Raw genomic sequence first — 24,051 nt, 5'->3', positions numbered from 1 at the left:
AAATCACCTGTTTAACAGAATAGTTATTTAGGACCAGAATGTATAATGAATAAGTGGAATATTGTCTAAGAGGTCTTGGGAAAGGGGAGGAAAGAAAATATTTAGGGGGAGATCTATTTACTGTATAACCAGGAAGTTTTGTTGACGCTTAATCCAGGGAACTTTGTTCTTTTAAAGTAGTTTTCCTGTGTATTAGCTGTTTACATGAAGGTGCCTGCAGAGAGTACCACTCACATTGACCTGACCGCAGTCCCAGACCGTCAATCTATGGGCAGAAGAGATCCAGCCCATCTCAGGAAAATGCAGGTACTCCTGTGCTATGTAATCTGTTGGCTGGATCTGTGCTGTGCTGGCCGTGCACAGCAGCTACCTGTAAGACATCAGACTGAGTTTAGGAGCGGTGGCTGAATTGCTGAACATGGGATTAAGTGTATATCGAAACAATTTTATTAGCAGACACCTATGAGACTGAACTGACTTCAGACATAAAGTAGCAATAAAGTTGAAAAAGCTTTAACTATGTGGTATTCAGATTTGGAGGCAAACTTCCTATCAACTGTGCCTTCTGATGCTTTCAGCCAAATCCTTCCTGACTCATGCTCCTAGCTTGTAGTTCTTAGCTAAACTTCGGTACTTAAAAACTATTGCTGATGTCTTGTATAGGCTGAATTATAGCTTGCGTTTCATCTGATACCTTTGAGTCTTGATATTTCATCTCCGGAGAATATGAAGCTTGTCAGTTCTGAACAGAAATTCCCTCTGATCCCTTTAAAGACCTGTAGGGTCTTTATTATTTGGGGGTTTGAATAGGTTATTTCTCCAAGGCACCCTGCTCACTTAGGATATCTACCCTATGCTGGTTTCTGCAATCAAACCATTGCACTTGGCATAGTAGGGTGCTTGAATGATGTATTTATACAGGCAGGAGGCATGATTTAATACCATCTCATGATTCACCATGCAGTCCTATTAATATGAACTTTACTCAGGGGAATGTGTAGCTGTTACTTGTCAGCAAATCCCGTGTGTATTAAGGGGGTGAAGTTGTATTGAAAGATCCTCACAGTGATACTTTGCTGTTCCCAAGGGAAGCAAATGAAAACTGTAATTTGATGAATAATGAATGTGCTAATTGGGGTCAAGAAGAAGTCATAGCTTCCTGTGATACAGTAGTCAGAGTAGCCTGACTACAGCAATAAAGAGAAGTCTGTCTGAGCAGATTTGGCAATAAAAACATGTGGCTGTCTATCATCTCCACACAACCAAACCCTGATAGATGACAGTGACACACATGTGGCTTGTCTATGTGTCTAGAATTGTCTAGAATACACTGTTATATTCCTGAGATTTTGTTTTGCGCATGTTGGTGTCAACACAAAGATGGCTGTGAACTGATACTGAGTGAGACTGGTTGTCTGCTCAAGTATTAGCAAAATTCCTGTGTGGAATGGATGATGATCTATCATGGCCATTGCTTGGGTATATCAATAGGGTTCATTAAGAGTGGATATTGATTAGAAGTCAGTCTGTTCCTGATTTGCAAGGAAAAATATATTTTGTTGCTGCTCGTCCATATTTGCAAATGAGCGTACTCCAAGGGGAAGATTACAGCTTGCTCCTACCTGTTGGCAAAATACGTGCAAAAATATATACTTCTTGGGCATCTTATATCCAGCACATGAAAGAGAAGAATAAGTGAATGCGATTAAGGAAGATATGTGAAAGTATGATAGTAATACATACTTTGCGAAGTACATCCATAGCGCCTGTCTATTTTAAAATAAAGATATTTGTGATACTGCTTATCATGTCACTGGAAGATGTATGTCATTTTCAGTAGTCTGGCTGTGTAATGTCATGATGTCAAACATACATGAGATCTTGAAAATGTCTGTTATACATCTCATACAAAGTTTTCAAAACTGCTTAGCTTCACATAGGTTGGAGGCTTATCTCAGCTTTTTAAGAAATGGCAGATAAACTCAAGAGCAGAGTAGTGAAAGATATCTGAAGTAGCCTGGAGACAGGAAAGAGTTTGTTCTCAAAGAAGCCAGTAGTGAAACTACCACTGATTTGGTGTGTTCTCCAGCCAAGGGGAGTTATGTTAATAAAACAGTATGGAGCCCTGTAAGAAAAGGAAAACAATGCAGTGCTCATTAAGATGTAAGAAACATAGAGAGGGCCTTTGCAACACATCTTCTGTGTTATGAATAAGTAGTAACGTATGCATGTCAAAATCAACTCTTGGTAGTTAAAGCAATAGTATTTTTGTCCAGTTTTGCAGCTGAATTTTCTGAGTGGTCCAGGACAATAGAGTTAGAGAAACTAGAGCCAGAGAGGACAGAGCCACAGAGCTGTTGATTGAAGGAGCTTGCCCTACAAATGGCTTGTATCACCATATGTACTACACCACCTTTTGTAGCTTTAGAAGATGATTTTCTGTGTGACTTCTTGCATTAGTCTAATGTTATTCTTCTTCCTACATTAAATAAATTCCCAGATTCATCCTGGTTTAATTTTGACACGAATGCTGGCACGAAAAGACAAATCTGATTGCGATTCAGAATTTTTCTAATTCATATGAAAACACAGATAAGTCAAAAGGCACTCAAAACTATTTGTTTCTTCACGGGGTAGGGGTTCACAGATTGTTCTCCAGCTTTGTGCCATGATATGTATGGATGGTGACAGGTCCTTACGTTTCTATGGTAGCCAAAGGGAAGTCTGGCCGCAGAGGCATCCCTTAACTCCATTTTTTTTAACCACCTTCCTCTCTCTAGCACATTTATTGCCTGTGTAAGTGAATGTGTTTTGCAACTCCCTGAAGGGTAAATCGCTCTATCTGCTCTCAGGAGACAAATGCATATCTCTAGCACTCTAGTCTAAGCGGGAATGGAGGTTTCTACGGATGTAGAAGAGGGCAAGCTATTTATGAAAAAATCTCTGCCTTCACACGTTCCTGAAAAAGTGAATCTTTCAGTTGTTCCCAGTAGTAGCTAGGGTAGGAATAGGCTGAAGTGAGCCCTTGATGGTGATGACAAGTACTGCGTAGTTGCTGAGGTAGTAAAAGGATGTGTTGTGGGGCAATGCATGGAGGGAAAGGAGAATTGATCTTTATGGGAGCATTCCAAAAGAAATGCAAAGTAAACATGCCATTCTTTAGCCAGTGAGACACTAGAGCAGCAGGTGAATCAATGCACAGTACTGACAACAAAAAAAATTTCAGAGTTAGTCAAACCAAAGAAAAGGTATTGGCCATGTAGTCAGAGATCAACATCTGCTGAGATACTGCACTTCAAAAAATGTAAAACCAAACTGGCCTGTAATGGGGAAGCCTTGATTTTTCTAGGGCTACAAATTTGTTTCCCAAACATGCTTCCTAAGTTTTTATGTGAGGTGATTCTGTCTTAAGCTCTTGTTGTCAGCAGGACTGTAATTATTTCTCTTTGAAGTCTCTAAATTTGCCACCGTTGTACATTTAAAAGAAAAAGGCTAGAAAGTTGAACTTCAGTGGAACTGAAGCATTGTTGGTTTCTGAATGAAAGAATCAGCTAGGTTCATCTTGAACCGCAGCTAGATGTAAATTGCTCCTACGAGCTAATCTAATTTTCAAATAGAAACTTTGTTTGGAAGAAAAATGTGTTAATACCAAACATGCTGTATCCCACAAGTGTTTCACATAGTTGAAAAAGGTGAGCTCTCTGTTATAAACAGTTTCTATATCTTTGCCCTATACACTAGTGTAAACTGAGATGCTTAATAAACTCGACAAACTCTGATAGCCACCATGCTTGTATCAGTATGAGATCAGTAGTTATCTTTGCTTTGTATATGTGATGTTTTCTACTTTAAAAGTCACTAAAATTTCCACATTGTATTTTGGTTCTACTGTTAAGTATAATAGAAGTTGGCTGGGGAATTGATACTTGGTATGAAGAGCTCCTATGTGTACTTCAGGCTTTGGTGAGAAGAGTGGATTGAGTCAGCTGAGGACAGGGGTCAAGTCTGGATAGTGCTTCTGGTGCCCTTGAAGAGCCTTTGGTCCCAAAGGGTTTTTGCAGAAAGGTAGAAATAGTCTTTGGAAGACAAGTGCAGTAGTTATAAAGTGGCAGCAGTCATGGTTGGGAGGGTGGGGGAAGGCACGCAGGACAGCTTTTTCTATTTACCAGTATTTCATTTAATGCCTGGGTCTACTTACCTCACGCAATACTAATCAATAGCAGCTCACCTTCTCTTTTAGAGTATGGATGGTACTGATCTGGTAATACTTCTTTAGGGACGATAATCTAAAGTTGCTGTGATGGAAACTGCCAGGAGATTTGGAAACTACTTTATCCTCTCGGTTCTGGGTTTTCCTTTACCAGAAAACACTGAGAAATCTTAAAGAGAAAATTGAGAGCCTCTGTAGAATAGGAAAGGTGGCCAGAAAATGGGAGGCTTGAAGAAGAGTTTAAGGAATCAAATATGATGTAGCATAAGCTATGAAGAGGGTGCCAAAGTGGTACCTGAATTATTTATGATCTATGAGATGGGAAGGTTAGGCCAATGTTGGAAGGAAGTAGAAATTATTTGAAGTTCATTGGTGTTGCGTAGCATTTGGAAGAACCATTGTTTGTAGTATTTTGAACTAGATATAGGCATTAAGAAGAATTAATTATTTGGCAGAAGGATGTTCTAAATAAATTACTTCTGTCAGGATCTGATTAGAGCATACATCATTGATTGTCTGATGACCGCATTGCAGGGATCTGTCTTTTCAAGGCAATGTGGCTCCAAGGAAGTTGCTAAAGTCTTTTTTTACCTTGAACCATAGCAAAACCAGACATCTGCCTTTGCCTGTGGGAATATTTTGGTCGTTGTCTAATGCACCATTTGGGTATTATATGCAAGTGGGATCAAAACCTTGGCCCTTCTTGCATCATCATCATTTTTCTTGTTCTGCCTGAATGCATAACCCAGTTTTCAGGCATACTTCTGGCTTTATTTCTTTCTGTGTGCATCTGTACTGTACAGCGGTCTCCATTTCTTTCCCATTTCAAATTACTTTTTAGCAAGTCCGCAGTGAAATCACTATTGGAACACTCCTGTCAGTAGCTTTGGTTCTGTGCTGAAATATAAAATTATGGCATTAGACTGTTGGACCTGAAATACTTACGTATTTTGCGACCTTCTAATGCCACCTTAGCTTGCTTAATCTGTGCTGTTCACCTTTAAAACCAGCTTCTGTCTAGGAGGCAAGTTCATAACAGGACTACCCTGTCAGATTTTGGAAGTTTGATTGTTCAGTCAATTTCTGTGTAGAATAATTATAGTCTCTTACATTAGCCAATTCAAATAATGCATTGTATTAGTGGTGCAAAAATAGTCTTTAATTAACAAGTTTAAAAAAGGTATTGCATGAGCTTCTTAGCTATGATTCAGGTATTCTCACCTGGGAGTTTTCATTCCAATGTGACTAAATTCTTATATTGCTGTTAATTTTTAAAACTGCAGATTCATTTTCATAAATAATATATGCCTTTTAGCAAAATTCTGCGGAAATGAAACAAGTAAGATTGTATATTTTATTTGTTCATCTATTTTCTTGTTCTTTTCTCTTGTCTTCCACTTTTAAAATCAGTTTTCAGTTTCAGAAAATCCTTGAAAATTTTTAATGAGAAAAAGAAATATATGGGTTTGGAAACAGCTGAAAGAAACATGCCTTCCATTAGCATACTGAAAATGGCTTAGCATGTCTTTTTTTTTTTTTTTTTTTCTAACAGCATTATTTTCTATAATGTAATGGAAGTGAAAACTGTATAGTTATTTAAGATAGATGATCTCCCCTTTTCCACCCACACGCATACTTAATTTTTTGCAGGGAGTAACAATCCCGGAGTAGGGAGGAAGTAAGTCCTGTCACCATCAGTGGCTTCAGACAGATGATTGATGTGCATAGTACTGACCATTCTGGTTTGTCCTAGCAAAAACATTTAGGCTCATGCTTAACCTTAATCATGCTAGAGGTCCTGCTAAAGGGAAACAGAATTATTGGGATATTTAATACTCTTCTGGTTTATTCTCTAAGTCCTCAGCACTCTTTATGGTCAAATTTCCTGTATTCAATATATTCTTGCAGAACAGGAGTGACCGTTAATGCTAACTAATGTTGAACTGTAAAACAAGACAAATTTCATTTTTTTGTGGTTGGGAGGGAGAACAAATTTGTTGGTATAAACTGGTGAAGCTGATGTAGTTGCATTGGCGTAAGTTCAGACTTTGGCATGGGGCGGAGATGCGAGTAAAGCTGTATTGTACTTCTGTGGTTTTGATTCACAGAGGTTTGTGCGAACTTAGGTAGCTGGTGCACACATGGGACATCATCAAAGAGCCCAACCAGAAAGTCAGAGCTTGGATTTGGAGTGCCATACGGCTATACATTTAGAAGCATGTTGTTATAGTGAGGCAAGCAAAGCATCCTTTCATTAAAACAGGTAACTACAGCTTATTTTCAAAATATATTTTTATATATTACAATTTGCAATGTAGTAAATATAAATGCTTTTTAGACGTTTGATATTTTCATTATTCTTGAATGTTTATACTACTTGCAAAGGACTGGAAGGGTCCTCCTATAAGTTGCTGTGTTCAGACTAACACTGCTATTGGCATAATTTAATTTTCTTTTATAAGCTATCCTTTTTTGTTACTGTGGATTTGGAAGGCTGTTCTAGACCCTCACTTAGCCGACACCAAAATACTTTTAAAAAATAAATTGAAAAAATATTTTCAACCTAAATTTATTCATAACTAGTTTTTCCTTGATTTTTAGTGTCAGGATTGTCCTTAGCTTAAACCAGTATCTTGCTCCTACTGTTTTCTTCCCTGTTCATAAATTGTTTGGTCATGATTAAAAAAAAAAAAAAAAATCGAACTTTCTTAGGTTGCTGTTACAATGTAGTTGCTCTGTTCCCCTGAACAACACAAAAGGGACTTTCTCTACGTTTGTTGTAGTTTAATTTGACCTCTTTTTTTTTTAATTAATGTGGATGAAGAGAACTGTGTGCTTTTGGAAGTACCTCTAATAAATTAATTGAGAAATAAAATTAATTAGGAAATACTGATAATTTTCCGCTTCATAGTTGCATCACACTTACAGCTCAAATTCCTTAAACAGATGCAATAAGTTCCTGCTTTTCTTCCTCCTGAGTTTAGAACTGAAGTTTCTGTTACTAGCAGAAGCATGACCTTATGTTTTGTATTACTGAATATCATCCCATTTCTATTAATGCAGACAGTAAGGCTGAGCAATTCTTTCTATATAATATTCTTATCCTTCTCAGTCTTGACAGTACCTTCCAACTTTATGTCATCAGGAACTTCATCAGCATGTTGCCTTGTGCCAAAATAATTAATGAAAATGTTAAGCAAAAACTGTCCCAAAACAGATCACAGAAAAGCTTCCCTCGAGCCTGTGTTTCCCTGTACAAATCATCTTGTTCTTTAGGGTTTCTAGCATCTTATCAAGTACATACATGCTGAAACAAAAAACCGACTGGGTATTTTACAGAGCAATTTAACAATCCTTATGTATGTCAGTTGTCCCGCTGGAGTCATTTGAGTAAAGCTTGCAGAATCCATTTTATAATCTCCATTCCTAGGTGAAAGAGATCTTTCTCTTCAAATACAGCTTACTCTGTTAGACCAAACAAATAGGTAAATAGTTAAAATGAACGTCTTTTTAGAAATGAGATACTTATAAATGAGTTGTAATGGCAACTCGCTTTCTCATATATACCGTTTGTTTATATATTTCTATATGAAAGTTAATAACAGGTTTTGTATTGGAATTTATGAAAATCTTTTGGCAAAACCCACGACGTGACAGCCTACTGTGTGCTTAATAATTAAACTGCAGGGCTCTGTTGCTTAATAAGAAAAGAGCAAGAAATATGATTAATAGCTAAGTGTAGTCAGATAACCAGTGTGAACAGCATTATCCCCAACAGAGAAGTGAAGCAATTCTGTAACAGGAGATGGAACTAGGTAAGCATCGCTTCATCATGTGACAATTGCTGTCTTCATTGGCAGCCTCTCAAAAGAGCATCATAGAGGGTCACAATTCAACATCTAAAGTTAGAAATGGTTTAAGGCTGGCAGTAACAAGGACCAACATGCAGCTGCGAAGGTAGATTTCGCAATCGTGCAACATGGCTGCCTTGATGCATGAGAATCAATTACTGAAAACCTTTCACGATGGTCAAAATGTGACATTAAGTAATTGAATATCGCATCAAATCTTGTCTGCAATTAGTTATCTGGGAAAGTAATTATGCAACAAAATCAAGTAGCTGAAATTAGTGATGTGAAGCACGCTGGTTATTCAAAGACTGTAGGACAGGATTTTTTTTTTTTTTTTACTGGTAACGTGAAGTTTTAAAGCACATAACTAATTTATTGAATTAAAAAAATCTTGCTCAGTTGTAATTCTTGTCATTAGTCATATCTGCAATAGTAGAAGATGCATTGCACATGAAACAGGTGTTGATGACTAAGTTTGTTTTGTCTAAAGTAAAAATTACTAGCTATGGAAGAGAATTTCTTGCAAGTAGTGCATTAAAAAGCAAATCTGTTGTGTTTAGAGGGGAAAACAGCCTAAATTTTGCTCCAAGTGTAAGTTTAATTGAAGAATGGCTGTGAAATACTCTAAAGATCAAATTTGTTCTTTTTAAAAGAAGCTGCAATACAACATAGATGTTGTGAAAGGTTAGAAAAGCCATTAAAATATAACCCTAATAGAAGCAGTTAGCTTGTATTGGTTAGCTCAAATACTCAAAATAAGCAAGAAAAATATAATGAATCAAACCAGAATATGCATCCTATGTAACAGACTTTAGTTTAAACTCTCACATGAATATTATTTAACAGCTTATAAAGGGAAACATTTATTTACTTAATCATGATAAACCTGATTATTTTTTAAATGCCTTCTGATAGTAACTGTTGTCATGTATATACCAGAACTGATAGGAAAATTAATTGTAATCAGTAGATCTGTACAGAATTTGATCTGTATGTGTATAGCGCTTAAAAATCTGAACTGATAAAGAGTAGTTGGTTAGTCATGTTACTTAAGCTGATCCCAAAATAGCCCCTTCCTTTTTTGGTAGAGTTAGGTTTGCAGCTGTTGTCTCTATCTGTTGTCTCTGAAGAAAATTTTAACATTAAGAGTTGCTGACGTCAATTTTTTTCTTTTTTTTACAGCTGATGTGGGCTTTGCCCCTGACAGAAGTTATTTGGTTCTAGCTCTGAGTTTGGAAGAAGTTGGTATATAGATTTTCCCTTAACTTTCAATTGATGTGTTTAGCTTTAGTGGGAGTAATACTATCACTTAAACCATGTTGTCGTCTCAAGGAGTTTTGCTACATCCATATGGAGTGCCAATGATTCTGCCGGCAGCACCATACTTCGCTGGACTTGTTCAGGTAATGCAAGGCCGCTTCCAACAAGCAACTTAACTCTAGCGCACTTAGAGTAATAATTGGAATTTTTATGGTTGAGAAAGCAAACGCTTTTAATACAGGCAAAAGCTCTCATGTAGTCAGTGAGAAGACAGTAGGAAATCAAAAAGATGGATCACCCTAATCTGTGTATTGACATCTCTCATGGCTGAATAAATGGTGTAGTTGAGCTATATTTGCTTGTATTGATTTGTCTGCTGTTTAACATTCATGCCTTTGCTTCACGAGGTTGACCACAGGGCAGAGGATTTGCTATCCATTCTAGGTTTCTGAGGGAGTCAGCATTCCCACGGCAGGTCATAAGACAAAGTAACTTACCATGATGTGTTTAGGTTAAGTGTTTTAGCACAGCGAATGTGAATAGTGTTAAATATGCATTAATTCACGTGTTATGCATCACAAATGAAAAAGGGTTTGTGTTTTTGCGTGTATAGAAACAGATAACCTTTGCAGAATATTTATGCACGTCGTATTAATTCTTTTGAGCCCTGAAGGTGTAAGATCTTGCTTCAGGGCAAGAGTTCTGTATTTTAGAAGTTAACTGGCAATTACTAGATTTAGTTGTTGTTGTGTTGTCTGTTTTTGATTTTTATTTTATGTTTATCAAGAAGTGGTACTACTGAATTTTTTCCTGTTGGACAGGATTTTGAATGGAGGCACTAATTAAGCAAAAAGTATTCTATTCTTTACAGTATTAGAAGACATTAAGAAAGAATTTAAGTAACATTTCCAAGTATTGACAAAGTGGAAAAAAAACCAAACCAGTGTATCCTATAAATGGCAGTAGGTAGATATTAGGCATTAACAAGGTCGAGAGAGACACACGTCTATTACAGAATTTCTGTGTCATCCTAGTGAGCAGTCAAATTAATTGTGGAGGAGAGACAAATTTTCATTGTGCTGTTTTACTACAACAGTTAGCTGGTGTAGAGGGGCAATCACAGTGTGAAAGAGTTTTTTCCCATATAGGTCCATTCAGTAATTGAAGACTGGACTGTGAGTTGTGTTCTTCACTTTATGCTTAATATCAGACACATATGTCTAAAACAGAAATATAGCATTGCACAGTGGCCATTATCAGGTATTGAAAAACTGTGTCTTCTGGGACATGTAAGCTGATGCTATTATTTTTTTTTAACCGGTGAGACACGGTAGCACACTTGAACACATTAAGCAGGCTTTCATATCCATTAGAATTTGGGGGTGAAGGTCGGATGCTAGAGCTCAGTCAGACCCTGTGCCATCCTGTCCAATAAATAATTACAAGCAAATCGTGCCTTTCACTCTATGCTGATTGATGTTGAAATTGCTTTTGAAAGTTCTCATAAGTTCCTGTTATAGATTAAGTGCCGGTGTAGGAAAAATAACTGCACCCAACTGAAATGGGTGAATGTAATCAGGTTTAATGGACTCGAGAGCTTGTTGGGAATTAAATAACTATTGATTTGTTGGAAAGTTGCTGTCATTACAAAATGCCACTCTGGACACATTATCCAAGCAGATAGATTAGAAGAAAGGACCCTTTGAAAATTCGGGATGCCTTATTTCAATCTTTTTTTTCTTTTCTTTCTTTCCTTAGAAAGATACATCCAGGCCTATGATACTCCATTAGCATAGGTCTAAAATAGTCAAGCAATAAGAATTATTCTACAAAAAATAGGTATGTTTATAGGTACAGTTGAAAACTGTTCTTTGTATGGATACTGCTCTAGTCTCATCTCCCTTTCCCTAATGTCATACCTGAAAATTGCATTTCTGAAACAAAACAAATATTTGAGTTACTGTCTTAGTGGGTCAACTAGAACATTAAATGGTTTAACCGCTTTCTCACCCCAAGTTTTTATCTGCATTTGCAGTATCTGCAGTCAGCTTATGATATTAGAATGCTTATTGTTTGTCACTTAGAGTAAACCTAAGTAAAGTATCCAAAATAAATGATGCAAAGGACACTTGATAGGCATATTTATGTGCTCCTCTTCTAAGCAGTAATTACATAATGTTCAGAACTTTAATGGAAAATTTCTTCAAAAATATGCCTTGATAAAACTGATTATGCAAATGTTTTTACTGGATTGCAGATTGATAGCCACAACCCTGAAGTATTTTTGAATATGAGGCTGTTTAAACATATTAGAGGCTTATAAGATTGCAATTTATTTATTTGCATGGATTTCTACACACAGTAGATGTATGTCTGATTAGGGATTCCCCATGGTTTCCATTTGGATTTACACCAAGATTGCATATGACAACAGAGTATTGCATATTGGGGGACTATTTTGTTTTTTTTCATGTTTTGTGTTGCATGGTTGAACGCAAGAGAGCTCAGATCTCTGTGGAGGACTGTTAGTCTTCAGGGGTTCTGCACCTTCAAGCACTGTGTATTATTTTACTTTATGCTGTATATGTGCAGCCTTTTTCAGTCTTTCCTCCTAAATTCTTCAGTAAACTCTATTCTACGTCCTCTGCTTGCTTTTGTCACACCCTCTTGTTACAGAGTACTGGAATGTGTGAAACTTAGGACAAACAAAAAAGTGCAGATATTGTGGATGCCTCACCGGAAACACTAGATAAATAGCCATGTGTATTTTTCCAATGGCATGTATTATTCTATGAAGAAGGTTTGTATTCCTCTTCCTGAGATCATATGTTTGAGTGAGATAATGAAAAATGGAGTGCATGTGTTTTTAGAGAGAAAGAAGGTAGTTGGCAGAGTTACAGGTATATCCAAAATGTACCAACTTATGATTAATATACTTGCGAAGCTAGTTTCATTTTCAAATAAGTAAATATATACCTTAAAAAAACTTATTAGAATGATGATATTATTATTGCCTACGATTTCTTAACACATTTTTTTAATGAGGAAAAATAAAGTATCTGTTCCTCTCCCTTCTTCCCCCTGGGTGAAACTGTAGAAGGAAAAAAAAAATCACATGAAAGTACAAATGATGCATAAATAGCATTATGCCTCATGTGGGTGGAGAGATGTTTTCTGACTTGGCACAAAAGATGTACTGGCGGCTTCACAGCCTGTCCCAGTTACGCTGCCATGAGGACCAGAGCAGGTACTGCAATCCAGCACTTGCATATGCTGTGGACAGTAAGGCCTGCTTGATGTCAAAACTAGCACACTGTTTCTCCTGGCAGGTGAGATTAAAAAAAAAGCCATAGAGGATTAAGTGGCAATCCAGTGAAAGGCTTCTTATCCTGCCCTTGGTTCATACACCAGTTTTGTCTTTTGATTCCCTTGGGGGGAACCCTTATGTCCAGATAAGCAGTGAGGTCAGTAGGGTGTCCCGTGAAAAAGGTCCATCTGCACTGACCAGGGGATGGGACCATTGCCCTACTGTCAGACAGCGTGGCTGGGTGCTGCTGAACCCTCTTACGTGTTCTCAGAATAAACATGTGAAAAAAAGTTCTGTTTATCATTACAACTACAAAGTGCAGCATCAAAAAACTAGTTTGCAATTCATAGAAGAGTAGTGTGTTTTTAGAATAACAAGTTAAATATCTCCATATTACCTTCATCTTTCATGGGTTTTTAGTGGTTTAGGTATATAAAATCTTTTCAGTTGCTCTGGATACTTGGAATGTTAGGATTATGATAAAATATTTTAAAAACAGAAGTGCAATATGTGATGTTTTCATGATGGGTGCTAAATTACTTATTACATGGCTGGTGTAGGTGGCTCAATTTCCATTTAGCAGAGAAAGAGGAGTTCATGTCCATTATAAAAGTTATTAAAGTTGAAATTACTTAGACTTTTCAGTAAACTACTGGAAAATTCCAAGTAGAGAGACAGTTCTATTTGATACAAAACGACCTACTTAAATTTAAGATTAAAAACATGAGTGTTTTTTCTGAATGTGGTCAAGTATTTTTAAAGTATGCTTTTATTTTAGCATAGCGACCAGAAAAACTCTAAGAGTTCTGAGGGTTTAAGCTTATGTTCATTGTTAAAGACTTCAGCCAGCTAGGCTAAAACCTCTTCTTCTGCGTTTATTTGCTTATTTATTTGTGTGGTGGTAAAGGGGGATAGAAGAAAAGTAGGAAATAGATAGCTGCTGATTAACTATTTTAAGAGACAGGGAATTACCGTACTTTTAAGTCCATTATTCTTAAACCTAAATTATTCTTAAGATATTTTGATTATATCTGTGCATCTGATTTTTCCATAAGTGGTGTGGTTGACTGACAACTGGAAAAGTGGTAATCTGGAGACACTTCCATTTTATTTTAGGGCTAAGTGAGAGAATTGCCTAGAATATGCTGTGAAAAGTAGTGGTGCAGACGTCTTCACAGTTCCATCTTTCCCCGTCTGTAAAGTCCTTGTTTTAGTGCTGTATTGGGAACTGCTAGCAGCAAATACATTCAAAATACTTGCAGATGCTAGTGTGTTAGGCTACCTGCAAAATCACGCTTCCTTTCCGGCAGTCCTGTTTTGGAAAATGTTGTGGATGTGTTGCGTTGCCTTACATTAAAAAGGCTTTCGTAATGGAGTAGTTTTTATTTGAATAATGCATTTGAAATAGAAATGATGAGAGGTTTTAATTCTTCGCATGTTGCCTGAAGTGGTGTACTGTTGTTTCGGTTGGTTTTAGATTATGATCTAGTGGAATGCAGTGCATAATTTCTGTTTACATTGGCCGAATGGCCTATTTGAAATGCAGTAAGTAGATGATTTACCTTAGATGCAGATTTATTCTGGCTTGATTGTGTTTTTCTGTCTCTGCAAGTGATAAGGGTCTCCTATTACTGCACTTTGTGAGTGGAGGACTAACATGTTTTACTGCTGCAATCACTTTTCATCCGAGTGCGTATTTTGTTCTGGTTTTGAGAGAGTATATTTAAAATGTCTTCTCTCTATGAGTTGCAGAGGTTTTCTCGCTTCTGTATCAAAAGTGCTTTTAATGAGCTGTAAGGTGATGGTAGTAGTGAGGGATGTGGTCCTTATTACTTTGTTTACGAACATTTTCAGTTATCAGTGTTTAAACCTCTGGAAATACAGTTTCAGTTTTATTTTTTTTCCTTTTGATACTTGGATCGGGCAGTGTAGCCAACATGTGTTCTCTGGGAAACCTCTTATTTGCTCAAGAGGCTACAGACAGTTTGGAACTATTTTGTTATTGCTATTGCAAGATTTTATTTTCTTTTAATCTGCCTTTGTTTCCTGCTAGTAAGTGCAGATATCATAAAATATCAGGTGAATGAACCTGCAGAGGGAGGGGCAATGACACAGAATGTCTTTGGCATTGATCAAAAAGATTTTTTTAGTGGGGATAGCCTATCTAAATAGTTCAGTTTGACTAAGAAGCTAGTGGTTATTCTCTCTTCCCATCTGCATAATTTTCTCATTTGATTTCAGAAATCAATGCGTAACATAATTTGAATGAGTTAGGTAATACTACATGCATTACCTCTTATTCCGTCAGCTCGGTCAATGTTGTGTTACAGTCAGAGCTTCTTCCTGAGCGCGGCAAAAAACCCAAAAGATTTCATATGACACCAAACAGACACAGAATTTTTTCCTGTCCCACTTACACATGTACTATCAGTATTAGTGAATTTTAGACATGACGCTATATAATTGCAATCACTAGCTTGTGTGTTGGATAATACACTTCAATGGAGTGTTTTAGTATGGCAAGAATCTGGAGAGATCTGGGCCTTCATGGCTGCAGCTTCTGCAGTCTTTTTGAAGTGGAATAAATAAAAGGATATTCGAGCTTATTTTAACAGAACAGATTTATAGATAGAATAACTTTCATTAGGACAGGTTCTATTTGTTTATTCATCCCCTAAATAAGACAAAAGTTTTAAGATTTGGATTTGCTGCAAAAGCAGATTATTTAATTTGGCTTCCCTAACTAGAGTCCAGCAAGCTGATATGACTATTTCCAAGGATCTGGAATTTCAGCTGTGCTTTTTTTTTTCCTGACTCGTGCATAATCATCAGTAATAAAAATTCTGATGGCCAGATTATGCCAGGAGAAACAACTTTGAAATTCCGTTGCTTTCAGTAGAATGATACACAACTGATATAGAAATGTGCTTGTATAGAACAATATTTTTTTATATATATAACAATATTTATGTATAATATAGAACAATTATTGTTATGGAGTTGTTTTTATAAATACATCAACAAAAAGAGAGCCAGGGAGAATCTCCATCCCTTACTGGATGCAGGGGGGAAAGTTGTAACCAAGGACAAGGAGAAGGCTGAGATACTTAATGCCTACTTTGCCTCTGTCTTCAATAGTCAGACCACCTATCCCCAGGGCGTTCAGCCTCCAGAGCTGTAAAAATAAAGTGGTGGTTTTTCATTTGAGATGTGATAATTGAGCTAGTTAAGGTGATCTGGAGAAAGAGAGTCTGAAATTCCTCATAGTTTCTCAGAAACTGTTTTCTTCTTTGTTTGGTGTATAAACATGGAACTTGGCAAATGATGCAAGTGGGAAAATCTCTTTCATTTTTACTGGCTTTAAAACACCCGAGTGAATCTAGGAAAAGAGAGACGAAGCTTGACTGGATCACATCACAAGATTGTGTTGCAATAAGGAGTTAAATTAACTACCTGCATATGATACTATAAACTTTGTCTGCTATATTGTAACGATAAAAGGATAAAACTAGTTGTTTTTTATAAATGATGATGTGTATTTTCTATTCATACTACCCTAAAGCTACGAAACTGTCAATTAGCCAATAACACGTTACATATGGGGCCGGATGGGATTCACCCAAGAGTACTCAGGGAGCTGGTGGGAGAGCTCACCAAGCCTCTCTCCATCATTTATCAACAGTCTTGGTCAACAGGGGAGGTACCAGATGACTGGAGGGTGGCTAATGTGACGCCCATCTACAAGAAGGGTCAGAAGGGAGGATCCGGGGAACTACAGGCCTGTCAGCCTGACCTCGGTACCAGGAAAGATCATGGAGAGGAGGATCATCTTGAGTGAGCTGTTGTGGCAAGTGCAGGGCAGCCAAGGGATCAGGGTTTAGGAAAGGGAGGTCCTGCTTAACCAACCTGATCTCTTTCTATGTCCCTGTGACCCGCCTTCTGGATGCGGGGAAGGCTGTGGACGTTGTCTGTCTGGACTTTGGTAAGGCCTTTGACACCGTCCCCCACAGTATTCTCCTGGAGAACCTGGCAAACCATGGCATAGACAAGTGTACTCTTCACTGGGTTAAAAACTGTCTGGATGGCCGTGCCCAGAGAGTTGTGATTAATGGGGTGAAATCCTCTTGGCAGCTGGTCACCAGTGGTGTCCCTCAGGGCTCAGTTTTGGGGCCAGTTTTGTTTAATGTCTTTATCAATGATCTGGATGAGGGGATTGAGTGCACCCTCAGCAAGTTTGCAGATGACACCAAACTAGGTGGGAGTGTTGATCTGCTTGAGGGAAGGAAGGCTCTACAGAGGGACCCGGACAGGCTGGATCGATGGGCCAAGGCCAGTTGTATGAGGTTTAATAAGGCCAAGTGCCGGGTCCTGCATTTCAGTCACAACAACCCCAAGCAACGCTACAGGCTTGGGGAAGAGTGGCTGGAAAGCTGCCCAGCAGAAAAGGCCCTGGGGGTGCTGGTGGACGGCCAGCTTCACATGAGCCAGCAGTGTGCCCGGGTGGCCAAGAAGGCCAACAGCATTCTGGCTTGTATCAGGAATAGCGTGGCCAGCAGGAGTAGGGAAGTGATGGTGCCTCTGTACTCGGCACTGGTAAGGCCTCACCTCGAGTACTGCGTTCAGTTCTGGGCCCCAGAGCTACCACGCTGGTGAGGGTTCTGGAGACCAGGTCATATGAGGAGAGGCTGAGGGAGCTGGGCATGTTTAGCTTGGAGAAGAGGAGGCTGAGGGGAGACCTCATTGCCCTCTACAACTACCTGAAAGGAGGTTGTGGAGAGGTGGGTATTGGCCTCTTCTCCCAAGTGAATAATGACAGGACCAGAGGAAATGGTCTGAAGTTGCGGCAGGGGAGGTTTAGATTAGATGTTAGGAAGAATTACTTTACTGAAAGAGTGGTCAGGCCCTGGAACAGCCTGCCCAGGGAGGTGGTTGAGTCACCATCCCTAGAGGTATTTAAGAAACGTGTAGATGTGGCACTTCAGGGCATGCTCTAGTGACAGAGATTGTAGGGGTTTTTTTGTGGTTTTGTTTTGTTTTGGTTTTTGTGTGTGTATGGTTGGACTTGATGATCTCAAAGGTCCTTTCCAACCATGAAGATTCTGTGATTCTATGAATATTTTACCTATTCACCCTCTGACAAGTTATCTTGTGTTACATGAGTTAAAGTTGGAAACCCAGTTGAAATACATCTTTTTGTTTTATTTGGTCTTGCTTGCTTTTTTAACTGAGGTATGCAGGTAACTGTTTTCTCAGACCTGATTTCAGAGACGGTGTTGTAAAAACATCTGAAATGTCTATTTCAGTAGACCAGGTTGTGGAAATAAAATAAGGACATCATAATTTAAACTGTAAATATTTTCAGCTGAAGTAATTGGAGATTGCATTTGAACTGCTCTATTACTAGCTGAGACTGATGGAATCACACCTGGCTAAATATTTGCCAGCTAGATATCACAGCTGTCTTAAGTTTACAAGCTTAAGAAGGGTTCACAGATAATTTGAAACATTTTGGTGGGCTTGTTTTTCTTTTTTTTTAGTGTAGTGACAGGTCATGAATGCTGTAAACAGATAATATGAATTTGATCCGGGTACATTTTCTGTGTCAGAGTTTCCATTTGTGTTTCATGAGGTTCAGATTATTGTGGATTAGGGTAAATTTTGATACGCTGGTTCCTCCTCTTCCCCTAGTGGCCAGAGATACATGAGCTAGACAGTTTGGAGGGTGATTTAATCCTCTTTAATTCTGATGGATTTATTAAATCAATAAAGAATATCTTTATTTTTATCATCTATGTATTGCTTTATTGCTGATCAAGCTGAGAAGAAAGTAAAAGTCTCTTGCATATATATTGAAGAGTCAGAACAGCTCATATTCTGCCTTTTAAGATTTTGTTTGAGGCCTTTGAATTAAATAAAACAAATTGTGCATTTCAAGGAAACATTCAGACTTCATTAGAAAGTATCCTTAAGTAAAAGCAACTATTTTCTTATTAGGATAAACCTAAAAATACCCATAAAGCAGTGAATTTATCTAAACTATGCTGATTACTTATTTATTTTAATTCTGAGAGATTAAAAATCTGGGGAAATGATCATTATCCCAGTGCTTTTTCATCTTGTAGAGCTAGAAGTACGCTTTTGTTATGTCTCTGTCCTTACTTCGCTATACTATTTCAAAAGCATGTAATGCCCTTCTCTATGCCAATTATTAAAATTTAAAAGTAATGGAGGAGAAAACAGTAGGCTTTTTATGTATTGTCTATGACACCTTACTTTCTCTGTAACATTTGTATATGTAGCAAATACAGTAAAATACATCTCCAGCCATCTTAGGCATGTTAACTGCAAAACATCTAACCCAGGGAAGAGAGTGGCTGCCAAAATGCAAATACAAAGATGTCTCTGAAAGTTACCAGCAGCTATGCAGGTATGCATCAGCTCTCTTCATTTTTACTGACAGTACTACTATATACAAGTATGTTCCAAACACTTTGAGAACAAATCACGTTGACATGTGAGAGCAAGAAAGAGGAAAAAAGTGAATTTCCAAACATTTTACTCATCTTCCACCCTAGAGAAAATCTTAGAAGTACATTCAATCAGAACCTGAACGTAGGTGAGAATTCCAGTGAGTGATATGAACAGGTTAAAAAACAAACAAACCAACACCAAAACGCAACGCTGTCAGGCTTCTAAAAAGATATAACCACGTAGTTGGTCAAAAGCAAGAAAGATGACATGTACTTGCGAAGTAGAAGGTGACTAGAGGTGAGGGAAAAGCAGGTCTTCCTGCATCTGTGAATGATCTTGTAGGTAATAACACAGAATGAATCATTCTTTTTTTCTCTCCGAGCCTCAGTGTGATGCTTTTAGTGAATTAGTAAACCTGAGAAGTCCTTCCTTACTCCCTAGAGATAACTTTTCTCTGTAAGTGTGGCCCAGGTGCTTCAGCTCAGTTGGATGCTGAATTCAGTGCTTAAGATGGGACCTGCTTCACTTACCTGAAAGAAAGTTTGAGGATGTATTACCCCTCTGTGCAAAATGGTTCCTTATTCTCTAAGTATTGGATATGTATTTTATGCATACAGGGTTTTATTTTCAGGAAAGTGGGTTTAATGTTTGACCGGCTTTTTAGTATTTTTTTTCTTTTGCTTCTCTGATGTATTAGATCTTGTCTGTGCAAAAAGAGATTAGAGATAAATTTTTAATATTTTGAGATGCATTGTTAATATTTTGAGAAATACAGAAAAAGCCTATTTTTAATGAAATAAGCTCACATTTTTTAGGTTCTCTTTCTCTTTGACTTGGAATTGTTCTGAAAAATAGTATTTGAATAAATTTTTTTAAAAGAAATTTGATCTTGCTAACATTTGAGGTACAGAGAGAAAGCAAACCTCTACAACTGTATTTCAGTGCCCTGTTAGAATGAAAATATTTTAACTTCAGTTATTAAAAAAAAACCCAAACAACAAAACCAACCCAAAACATAAATGCTATTTAGAGCTATCAAAAAACAGGATGGAAGAGGATGCCCATTTTTTGTGTACAAAACAGAAAATACAAATTCTTAAGAAAGCCATGAGGATAGTTTAACAGAGTCCCAACAAAATTTTATTCTATAGAGCCTGAGACATACTTGAAAAGGTCTGCTCCTCAGTAACCTAAACAATTTATATTTTGTTGTGCATTTGTAATAACTGATTAGTACGAAGTGGTTTTTAAGTTTGCAGTACCTGGAAACTGTCCTGTAATGGAAAGCTGTCTATTCAGGTACAGGCTACAGAATACCGTTTCACTATTTGATCTCCGTTCCAATAGATGTTACTTTCAGAAATGCAGCAATCTTTTCTACCTTGTCCTGAGATAGACTGAGGAGAATGAAAAATCTGGCGTGTTCTGTTGTGACAAGTCATGCAAGAGTCTTTCTGAGATGAACATGAGAAAGACAGCACAAGCTTTCCTTTTGCTAAGGGAAACAGTGTAATTGGAGCACACACGCCCCCCCTTCTGGAACACAGGAATAAATTACAGTTTTGATTATTACTTTTTTAAAATCTTGTGTCTAGACAGAAAGCTGTACCCTTTCTTTTTTTTTTTCTTTGGCTATTTAAAACCAGAATAAAGCAAACTTGACATCTTGAGAATATCTCAACCTGTCTGTGACCAACTTATAACATTAAAAATGTAGCTTCCACATTCTCTTTGTCTTTTCTTTCCGTTTAAGTATCCATCTCACTCTTTACTACCTAGATACAAGGAGGAGGATCTAGCAGTTATCACTATCTGGATCCAGTAACAGAAGAAGATTTAAGGCTAACTGGAAGACAGCAGCTAGGGTTAGGCCCAGTTCTCCTTAAAAGACCAGCCAGTCTTTGGAAAATTATTCTTCCTACTCAATTTTCCCCCTGTCGGACCAGTTCTTATGTTTGCCATTCATTTTGTTGCAGAAGAGGCTCTGTGTAGTTCCATGTTTGTTTATTCATTCAGAATCTTAAATATAAAATGAAAGAAAATATTGTATGTAAAGATTTGCTTCTAAATATTTCTAAAGGTTAACTAAAATTGTTGATGAGTCAAAGAAATTTTTCAAAACTAATTTTGTAAGAAAAGAAATAGATGGATTGGTTTCATTATAGCATTAGTAAATGTGTACTGGGAAACCGCCTTTGCTGGCTCCTGTGGTGACTTATTTTGTAGACGTAAGTTGTTAAAACACACTCAAGCCTTTTGAACACTGCTGTTACAGGAAATGAAATAAATCCATTGCAGGATTCTCAGAGTAGCATTTTTGACTGACGTACTGTGCCGGATTGACTGAAGTGAGTACACGCTCTTTTTACTACAGAAATGAATGCTTTGATTTTTATGCCTTCCTCCATGAAGGAACAGTTAAAATCGGGCATAGGGAAACGTAACAGATGTTCATACACATTTCCCATCTGAAAATGCCTTCCACTGGCCAAGACGATTGTTAGGCACAATTAAGCCCAGTATATACATCCTGTACCGTAAGCCAAGTCTGTTGAATATGTTCCCAACAGGGAAGCACAGATTTGGAAAGAAGGCAGTTTAGATGAACTTTCATCTGTAGTAGATTTTTGAGAGTCACTGTGTGAAAAACATAAGGAGACCTGACTGACAGCTCCGAGTCTGTGCCCCAATGCATTGCACTTCAAACTATATCTTTAAGAGAAACTTTAAATCCATGAGAGAATTTCATATGCATTCAGGGATGCTAACACTTGCAATATGATTTCTGAGTGGCATTTGGTAATATGTTGCCAACTGACTCAAAAAGCTTGCGATATTATGCTGTGTAATGTTCTACATTCAGTCTAATTGTCACTGTAATCAGCTTTATGATGGCAACTTTTCATGATGACTACAGGGATATATTTTCCTCTTTTTTTTTTTTTATATTATATCTAAAATTGTGAGTTACTTTTTGATTTCAAAGGCATATTGGTAGTGAAGGGAGAAAAGCACCGTAGACCTGCAGACTTTTAAAATCACGTATGACACGTTTATGTAGAGTGGGATTTGTCATTTCCAATGATATGATAGCATCTACTGTTGAAAAAGGTGCTGAGAACCAAATACTCTTATATTTTTTTTCATATGTATTGTAACTGCACACATTAGAGTTGGCCATTCTGGAAAAGCATGTCTTCCTGGTGTCTCAAAAAATTGCAGTGATTGACTGTTTTTATTGTATCAGACTATCAGATAGATGCTATGAAAACGTGTTGACCTAAAAATGTCAGTGGGTGTTTCATATCAGTTGTCTTTTCTACTTTTCTGGGGTTTTGGAGGGGAGGCGGAGGCAAAAAAGCAAGATAGACATTACTTTCCTGTTGTGTAATGTCTATCTTTTAATAACAAAAAAACCTCTGTGCCAGGTCCTTAAAAAGAATCTGTAAGTTGCTGGGCAGTCAGTAAGTCTTTTGACCGAAATATGCAAGAGAACTCTAAAACCTGTCTGCTATTCTAGTCTTATTTTTCTGCATTATATTTTCTGTCTTATATTTTTTCTGTATTATATTTTCTGTCTTATGACACAAATTGCAAATACTGATTCTCTGTGTTTTTCTCTGGCCTTTGTTCTCCATGTATTGTCTTTTTCACATAGTGACTTTGTTAAATTCTTCTTCAGATGGATATAAGGAAGGTTTAGTATCTCACGGCAGAAATGGGGAGGAGGTTAGCTTGTAGTCTCATGTGCAGATTACGATACAGGGTTAACTGTATTTCATAGAGGCAAGAAAGTGAGACTCTTCTGGTTTTCTGAAAATAGGCTTTGTTCCTATGAAAGACAATGTCTTAAGTATCTCTTTGTTAGTTCTCTGGAACTGATGGACTTTTGAGGAGTACCTAGAACATCGCTGGACAGTGTATGGCCTTCACATGCACATAAAAATGCTTCTGTGCATGTTAACTCCTGTGGTGGCTGTGTGTTTATTTCTGGTACTTGTCCACAAGAGGCATTGTCTTGCTTAAGTATATGTGAAACATCCTTTTTATATGCTGTTCCGCAGTCTTCTTGAGGTCATTGTATATTCCTGGTGGAAGGTTTCTGGTTGCAAATTTATCTTTTGCATTAGAAGAGAAGGCTCCGAGGAGACCTTGTAGCAGCCTTCCAGTCCCTAAAGGGGGCCTACAGGAAGGATGGGGAGGGGCTCTTTATCAGGGAGTGTAATGATAGAGGGGTAACAGTTTTAAACTGAAAGAGGGGAGATTTAGGTGAGATATTAGGAAGAAATTCTTTACTGTGAGGGTGGTGGGGCACTGGAACAGGTTGCCCAGGGAAGTTGTGGATGCCCCATCCTTGGAAGTCCTTAAGACCAGGCTGGGTGATGCTTTGAGCAGCCTGGTCTAGTGGGAGGTGTCGCTGCCCAGGACAGGGGGGTGGAACTGCGTGATCTTTAAGGTCCCTTCCAGCCCGAACCTTTCTATGATTATTGGTTGATTATCACAGAACTACACAAAATAATTTTTTAATAAAAGCCTTCCTGTAGCAGAATAATAGCAAAATCCTGAGAAAAGGTATTTTTATTCTCTTGGTTCCAATAAGAAACAGGAGATCAAGAAGAGAACAGGTAGTTCAGTGATTCTTTTGTGAATCTTATTTAACATGGGAGAGATTATTTCAAAATATTAATAAATATGTAGTATTGTGCTTCTGGATAGATGGCATGATGTTTTCTATTTTACGTTTTCAGTTTGTTAGTTGAATTCATTGTAGAGATTTTCCTTCCCTGAGTTCAAGAAGTTAAAATTAAGTACCTGAAACACTTAAAAGTAGTTCTGGGTCAGAGCCAGACTACATAATTATTTAAGCCCATATTTCATAGTTTTATTCTTTTTTTTTTGTTTCTGAGCACTTCTTTTCTGACACAGCAAATAATCTATCCAGTGCTTCATTT

At 37.6% G+C, this 24,051-nt stretch overlaps 1 protein-coding gene across 12 annotated transcripts in view; it reads left to right on the top strand.

The window, feature by feature from the left end:
* RBFOX1 (RNA binding fox-1 homolog 1) overlaps nucleotides 1-24,051 on the top strand; it is a 1,295,853-nt gene that overhangs the window by 1,027,206 nt on the left and 244,596 nt on the right. For 7 of the 12 annotated variants that reach the window (XM_054212212.1, XM_054212215.1, XM_054212211.1 and 4 more), the window contains exon 1: nucleotides 9,158-9,464. The exons of 4 other annotated variants lie outside the window; for them this stretch is intronic. In XM_054212212.1, coding sequence (XP_054068187.1) covers nucleotides 9,378-9,464 — 87 coding nt within the window. In that variant the 5' untranslated portion in view covers nucleotides 9,158-9,377. Of the gene's footprint in view, nucleotides 1-9,157; nucleotides 9,465-24,051 lie in introns of those variants that run through there. One more of the 12 variants, XM_054212209.1, reaches the window with a different exon arrangement.

This window comes from Rissa tridactyla, chromosome 8 (genome assembly GCF_028500815.1).
Source record: "Rissa tridactyla isolate bRisTri1 chromosome 8, bRisTri1.patW.cur.20221130, whole genome shotgun sequence".
Lineage (NCBI taxonomy): Eukaryota > Metazoa > Chordata > Aves > Charadriiformes > Laridae > Rissa > Rissa tridactyla.
Note: the sequence above shows the minus strand (reverse complement) of the source record. Positions and strands in the feature narration are given on the sequence as shown.